General features: G+C 34.9%; 1 protein-coding gene across 1 annotated transcript; it reads right to left on the reverse strand.

The window, feature by feature from the left end:
* Positions 1-3615: 3615 nt before the first annotated feature.
* On the reverse strand, positions 3616-6937 carry LOC110933505 (intracellular protein transport protein USO1-like). The gene is made up of 8 exons (XM_022176724.1): positions 6424-6937; positions 6040-6317; positions 5384-5746; positions 5152-5329; positions 4928-5080; positions 4715-4853; positions 3991-4594; positions 3616-3840 (listed from the first exon to the last, which is right to left on the reverse strand). The coding sequence occupies exons 1-8, from the start codon at positions 6935-6937 to the stop codon at positions 3616-3618; spliced, it is 2454 nt and encodes an 817-aa protein (XP_022032416.1).
* Positions 6938-8293: the final 1356 nt, after the last annotated feature.

The following is an 8293-nucleotide window of genomic DNA, read 5'->3' on the forward strand; positions in this document are numbered from 1 at the left end:
TACATACTTGCTGTAAATCAATCAGAACACAATTTATAGGCTGCTTTTTCTTTGATGACACATTACCAAATTGGGTACAAATTATGCCATATAATCATTCGATTAAAGCAATAACAAATCGAGTATAAATTAATAGTAGCGAAATTAACACAATTGCAGGTTTCACTTACCTTCAAAATGGCAGTAGCGAAATAATCTCAAACGAATTTGAAGATGATTAGCTGGTCTCGAGTGAAACATCAAACCGGAATGGTGATGTTTGCCCTACTTTATTTTATTAGAATGACAAACCTAAATTCCCCAAAGCTTTTGTATCAGCTGTCACCCTTAACAATTCACCTTTCTTCTTCTGCAACTTCAAGTGAAACCCTAAATAACATCCAGATCCAGCCGTCACCCAAGCACACCTTCATTCTTCTTCTGCGTTCAAATCAACAAACAACACCAACAACTTGATTAAAAAAATGCTGAATCGTCGTGTTACAAAGATGAAACCGAATCACACCTAATCAAACAAAACCTCTTGAATTAGATTGTTTGTCACAAAAGATGAGATAAAACCCAAAACAATGCTTCAAGCACAAAAAAACTCGATTAACACTCAGATTAGATGTAACCGAACGAATCATGGATGAATGATAGAAGAATCATAAGAAATTGAACGAAATCCTCGATGAGAGATATAAGAAATCATAGGAAAATAAGAATAGATTCATTGACTTACCAGATGCTAATGAAATCGAAAGAGATGGTGGTAGATTTGCTTGTCAGCGATGAACAAAATTAGGGTTTTGTAAGCTTGAATGAAAGCGTGAATGAGAAGAACGATGCGTTTTAGAGATTTAGTCTAATTAGATAGTTTTTATACCCCGGTCCAAAAAAACGTGTATGGATATACCACACGCGGATCCCGTGTAAAAATAAAAGGTTTCCCACATTTTCCCGCCAAAAATCAAGTGAGGTTGCACCACAACGCGACATGTGTCCCAAACCTTATTCATATATTATATATATAGATTATAAATGTTGACTTTTAAGCATGAAGTTTGTTAGTTACAAAACCCAACATGTCACTCTTATCTTACAAAACGAAACATGTGAGTTATGATAAATTAACTTGAAATGCGTAACAATGGTTGGTTGAAAGAACAAATATAGCATATCACCTAGGACTGAATAAAATTAACTGGAAATCAGTATAAAAAATGAAACCTAAAGTTAAGGTGTAATCGTTGTTGGCTTACAGTTTGCATGGTTTGTTTCACTTGGTTTATCTTTTAAAGTTTTCAACTTTACGAGGAGTTTGGTTTTGATCACTTGTTATATAAATATATGTTTGAAATATTATTAATTTTATACATTTATCTGATAGTCATAAAATATTGATGAGTAGTACTGATGAAAAATTTTATACATTTATCTTAATTATAGGTTACAGAGGTGCCGAAATCACTAAAATGCCCCTAAAGTGTCTTAAATTTTTGGGAAATGTGCAAGTTTACCCCCTCTAAAATAGTTTGGCTCTCTTGTACATGTTGCTTTAAAATGTGTACACAATGTAAAATTACCAAAAGGGTAAAAATCCTAGTTCTACTAATAAGGTAGTATAGATTATTTATATTTATACATACTATTAAATCATGAAAATCCCAAAGGTTGCATGTCTAACCTTTAGTTTAATCAATTAATTACTTTAATTATTATAAAATTTTTATTTAATACCTTAATTTAATTCAATTAATGGAAGACATAAGTGGGCATGGATCCCATGGATGAAATGTCTAGATTGCCCTCAAAGTGTCTTAAAACTTTGGACAATGTCCAAGTTTCCCCCTCTAAAATGGCTTGCTTCATTTGTACATGATGCTTCAAGATTTGTACCTATGGCAAAATTACGAAAAGGGTAGAAAATCCAGTTCTCTTAATATAGTATTATAGATATGAGTATTCATATAAACTATGATGTCTAGTTGGAACCACGAGTGAAGGATATTTTTTAACTTCAAATTTCATACGAAAAAGATCTATCGTGTTTTGGCTGGTATTGCCATTTTATTCATTACACACACACACACCCATATATATATATATATATATATATATATATATATATATATATATATATATATATATATATATATATATATATATATATATATATATATAGAGGCTTGTTATCATACAATATGCCTAATCGTACATTACGTACGCTATAACCACAACCGTCAGATCATCTCAATTAAACCCCGTGCTTAACAATTGAATTAATCAAATTAAAATATATATATGAAACCGCCAAGGTTAAAATCGTCCATTACGAAATCAAAAACCCCTGATAATCAGCAAACAAAACCTCAAAATCATACCGTAAGATTCTTATTCAAAATCAAATTTGAAAATCCAACAAGTAATACAAAATCGGTCGATTCTTATTCACCAACTCCATCTGCGAATTGAACTTCTGCTGAATTTGGAAGTTCAGAACTGAAACAAATTGATAGACAGTCTATCGAAGAAGATGATGCATGATGAAAATCAAATAAAAGATGCGAAATACTTATAAAACATGCGAAAACCATTTCAGACAAAAAGAAAGGTTGTGTTTTTTTGTAAAGTTTACGAATTTATATAACATAGCATGCGATTACAAAAAAAAGATAATATGTTTAAGAAGACTTATGACGTGCGAATTCATGCTTTTACACATGCGATTTCAAAAAAAGGTTAGTAATCTTTGAAATTGCTTAAAATGTGCGAATTCATTCCTTTACACATGCGATTTAATAAAATGCTGATAATACTTTCAAATTACTTTGTCCTAAAAAATGCAAAAAAAAAAAAAAAACTACGAATTAATAACTTAAACAAATAAAAATTAACTATTTTATATAAAAAAAAACTTAATTTATTACCGATGTGACTGTAATTTGACATGTAATGATCAATTTTACAATAAATGCTACTGAAACTTACCACCCTACCTACATAATAAATTTAATATTTTAATATAAAATACCCAAGTAACTACCTTCCATATTAAGACATAGAACACAAAAAACACACACAAAAAACACACAAAAAATGGCATCTGAAGATTCAGAAAAAATAAAAAACATTGTGTAGGATCGATATTCGACCTGAATGAGTCGGTCTGAGTCAAATCTGAGCTACTAGAGAGGCGGAAACACTCTAGCAACTGAGAATCTGTGCAAGAATGAGAGTAGAAACAGAAATACACACTTTAAACTTAGTTTCCATTGATTTTAGACTTGAATACACTTGGAGAAATTTTGACAGCACTTCTGTACGAAATCCAGAACTGTTGCAAATGGAAACCCAACACCCATTTATATAGGTGACCATTTCGCATGAAACCAACATGTTCCATTCCGCACGAAATGGCAAAGTTCCATTTCGTGCGAAATGAACATCCCAGATCCATTTCGTGCGAAATGGTAACAAACACAAAATAACTTTACATTTTCACTTTACACCCCTATACAAGCTACTTTGACACGACCTCGACTGTTGACGTAGGCGATAGACATTATGTACCAACAAACTCCCCCTTGGATATTGCCGGAGTCTTCAGTCAGGTTGTCTTTAGTACTTTCTTCACAGGGACTTGAACGTTTCCTCCCTTTGCTTCGGCTTTCTCTTCAACAAACTTTTCAGCTTCTCATTTTCTTTAGCAGCTTTCAGCGTTTCTTCAGCTTGTATATTCATCCATTTACCTTTAAGCTTTTCACGATCTTGTCTTTCTTTCTCAGCTTTTAGAGCTTCCTCTTTCTCAATCTTCCTCCACTTGGACGACCATTCATTCTCTGAATTGATTCCTTTCTAGAAACATATAGTTGCCACTTTCTGGAACTGTAAAGCCTGATCTTTGTCTTCAGCTTTATAACATATCTTGTTAACGAACAAATACTTGATATCTTCAGCTGAGCAGTTGACGATCCACATCGGATCATACAAGTGGATGTGTCTTACTTCATTCTCCACCTTGTATGTGATCACGACTTCAGTAGACATACAACTATACACCCAACACAAGAACCCTTTGTGAAACTCTTGTTCCATCTTTGGCAACGAGATATTCTTTAACACTCTGGGCTTTTTTATCTGCAAGATCGTCTCTTCAATACCAGTCACTGGATCCACCCTCTTCACTTTCTTCGGTTGATGTGGTTTCCAGTGTTTGAAATCTTTAAAAGCTTCAAATTTCATCAGACCCCACGTAGGCATATCACGCTCTCTGATAGGATAAGTCAAAGTTCTAACTTTTGGTAATTCTTCGACATCCCACCAGGGCAAAGACATGATATCCTGAATATACTCAAAGTACTGCACACCAAATTCTCTTCGTATTGCGTATGCATTCACCTGCGGCAGATACCCCCAACTAATAATATCACTCAAAGACACTTCTCTGTCTGTCTTATAATATTTCAGCGGCCTTTTGAACTTCCTCTCAGTGTCTTTTCTGAACCATTTTTTCTTTTCTTCAATTCGTTCTTCTTTAGGCATTTCATCAAAACTCTTGTTCTTTATACATTCTTCAACTCCCCTTCTTAACTCATCTACGTTTACTTGACTGAAGAATTCAGCAAGCGTTGTAAAGTTAGACGTATCAATATGAGCACTATCAGATTGATCCTCATCCCTCTAATCTTCAACTTCAACCCTATCGTAATTATCAGCTTCTTCAACGTACTTATACTGATAATCGGGCTGCTGATTGATATTAAACTGATTCAGTTCTTCTTCAAAATCAAACTTGAAGTTAATATCTTCAATGTGCGTCATTTTGATGATATCATCCAGAGTATAAGTATGCCTAATTTCACCTTCCTCTATATCAGGTTCAAGACGTAGAATCAATTTTTCACTTTCATCAACATTTGTATCATCAACATGCTCCCCTCACCTTGAGCGTTTTCAGGTTCTTCATTAGCATCGTCATGAAGATAATCATCAACATTTTCTTCATTTGACTCTTCAATAAGCTTGATGCCTGAAGTACCTTGATCGTCGTCATCATTCCCATCATCATCATGACTACTAGCAGAATACACATCATCTGCATCACCTTTTCAGACCTCATCATCATCTTCTTCATCATCTTCATCATCTTCATCATCATCATCTCACCAGAAATAGATGAAATAATGCAAGCATCAAGAATAGTCTTTTCTGGATCAACTGTTGGTTCAGATACTACAATAGCCCTTTCAGTTACTTCAGAAACACCTTCTATCGGAACACCTTTGCCTTTATTTTTCATTTCAGCTTCAATCACAGCTTGACGACGAGCTCTCGCTTCTTCAACCTGAATTTCTTCAAACTTTTGTTCAACAGACTTCCCAATCAAATTCTCTAACACTTTGTTCATCATATACATCTCGTGTTCTTTCTTTGCATTGGTAGCCTCTAGCTCTTTGTTCTTTAGCTTGAAATACTCATTTTGCTCATCGCTCCGAGCCTTTTCCTCTTCTAGCTCAGCAATACGTACTTTAAGAATATCAATGCCAGCCTGATCAGCTTTAACTCTTTTCAACAATGACGAGTTTTCAGCTTCAACTGTCTTGACACGCTTTTCAAGTTTCTTTTCACGATCTATCAACTTCTTATTCTCAACTAACACATCATCCACTTTCTGTTGCAGCTTCTTTACAAGCTCATCGTTCACAAAACTAAAATCTCCAATATCTTCAAGACCAATATTCTCCAGAACACGTGGAAACTCCTTGAAACCCGAAGAATCAGGAGTGGTTTGTACTTGTTGTTGTGTGGTTGTGTGGTTGGAGGTGTTTGTAGAATATATTGTGAGGTGATAACATGTTGTTCATGTGTTGGTGTAGAGATATGAACGTGTGGTGGTGATTGTGGTGGTGATGGTTGATGTGGTGGTGATGGTTGTTGTGGTGGTGTAGGCTGTTTTGGTGGAGTAGGTTGTTTTGGTGGAGTAGGTGGTTTTGGTTTTGATGCATGTTTAGGATTCAGCTTGATTGTTAACTTTCTTGCTACTTTAGGAGATACAACACGTTTCCTTGCATTTGACTTCTTTCTACCCTCAGACGGTGGTGTTTGGACCTTTTGAACACACTCTGGAGATGGAATGTACAACTCATCCTCTTTTTCCTCTCTCCTTTTTCTCTTTAACTGTTTTTGTTTTTCTATATCATCCCTAATTCTTTTCAAACGTTCAATTTCATCAATATCCTCTTCAGAACTAGATGAACTTTCTTCTTCATTGTCACCCACATTCTCACCAGCTGCTTTAGCTGCTTTTTCAGCTTCAAAACTTTCTTTAAGAGCTTTTCAATAATCGTTCAGATTCAGGAGATAAATGAACTTGATCTCTTTCAGCATCTGCTTCAGTTTCATCTTCCTCTGGTTCATCGACCAGCAATGTTTCAACACCTTTCTTTTGACGTTTCTTCTTAGGTTGTGAAGATGAACCCTCCTCTACTTGTACTTTCAGAGTTGTCTTTCTACTCCTCTTCTTCTTTTCTTCTTTCAAAAACCATTCATTTCGAGTTTCTTTGAAATCTGCTAACTTTTCTAACTCATCTGCTGCACTTGGTTCTTTCATCTCTTTATCATTCCTCCACTTCAGATGGTCAACAGGATCTGGATCTTTGTAGTTAGCATCTTTGATGAATCCAAAGAATTCTGCCTTTGTTGTTGATTCTGGATAATTTTTGTGATACCTAGATAATACAATCAACGTCTCATTATCCATATGATACAATGCCAACAAATCATTGTTTTGATCTTTCTCTAGACCCGGATACGCATGATCAAGAATCATTTGTACAAATCTTGGATAGATCCATGTTTTGCTGCCAGAAGTAATGTTCTCCTTCATGTAATGGAATACGATTCTTGAAAAATTGCACTTCTTGTTCAGCACTAAAGCAGTAACCATGTTCATCTATTAGTCTCTCATCACATCATAACCACCTTTTCTATGACTGAGAGCATGAACAATTGAATGAATGAAAAACTTGTAAGGCTTTGAGAAACATGACTTCAAGTAATTTGCACTGTTCAGCGGACCATTATAACCCATCCTCAACATACATCCCTTTACCATTCTTTCTGGAAACTTCGTTGGTGAGTTTTCGTCATCAGGAAAATCTATCACTTCACGGACTAGTTGTTCAGTGATGACAATCTCTTTATCCTTTCTATTCAAGCTAACAATCGAAGGAATCACTTTACTGTCTTCGTCATACTTTGCATTCTTCCAGAATCGTTCAATATGGGACTTCAAAACATTATGTTGATTTGTCAAGGCCTTCTGGATAGGTAAACGCTTCATAAATTCCAGAATCCCCTTGAATGCCGCCATCTTTGGTAACTTTTCATCATACACACAACAGATGTTGTGTAATGGATCAAACTGCACATTCGAAGCCTGAAATATTCAACAAAAACACAATGTTAAACACTTTGAATAATTTTCAAAACAACACATCACTCAAACGAAATGGTTTCAAACGGAATGACACTTCAAACGAAATGGCATTTTCAAGCGGTATGATGTTACAAGCGAAATGGTGTTTTGATGCGAAATGGCGTTTTGATGTGAAATGGCGTTTTGATGCGAAATGGTGTTTTGATACGAAATGGTGTGTTGAAACGAAATGCCCATTTGAAATGAAATGCCAGTTTGAAGCGAAATGGCCGTTTGAAGCGAAATGGATCATCATTTCGTTTCAAATCAAGTTTTCATTTCGTTTGAACAGTCATGATTTTACAAATGTTTTACAAACTGTTTTGATGATGAAATTGACACCCTAACTATGTTCTATGATAGATTCCGAGCACATGGGTGTGTTCTATTTTCATTTTAATCCATAAAATCGACACAGGTCTATGTTCGAAGTTCCAGATCTACCGAGTACTTATGAATTTAAGATTTCTGATCAAATTGAAACCCTAGAACTTATCTACAACATGTTCCAAACACACAGATATGATTATCATTCATTTTAGTTCACAAACAAACCCTAGATCTAAGTTTGATGTTCTGTTCATCGCCGTTCAAACGAAATCAGACAAATTTGGGTAAAATCAAACTCAATCTCACCTTTCCCATGATCTAAGTTGTGCAAACCAACTTAAAAATGGATTACGAGCAACAGATTAACAAGAATCAGGCTATAATCGATGAACACAGTGATTTCGTCTGAAATCGCCTTGACAGAGTGTGTTTGAAATGAAACGGAACAACTGAACAATTCAAGCGAAATGAGACCACTATACATAGACATGTCCATTTTGT

Source organism: Helianthus annuus, chromosome 4 (genome assembly GCF_002127325.2).
Source record: "Helianthus annuus cultivar XRQ/B chromosome 4, HanXRQr2.0-SUNRISE, whole genome shotgun sequence".
Lineage (NCBI taxonomy): Eukaryota > Viridiplantae > Streptophyta > Magnoliopsida > Asterales > Asteraceae > Helianthus > Helianthus annuus.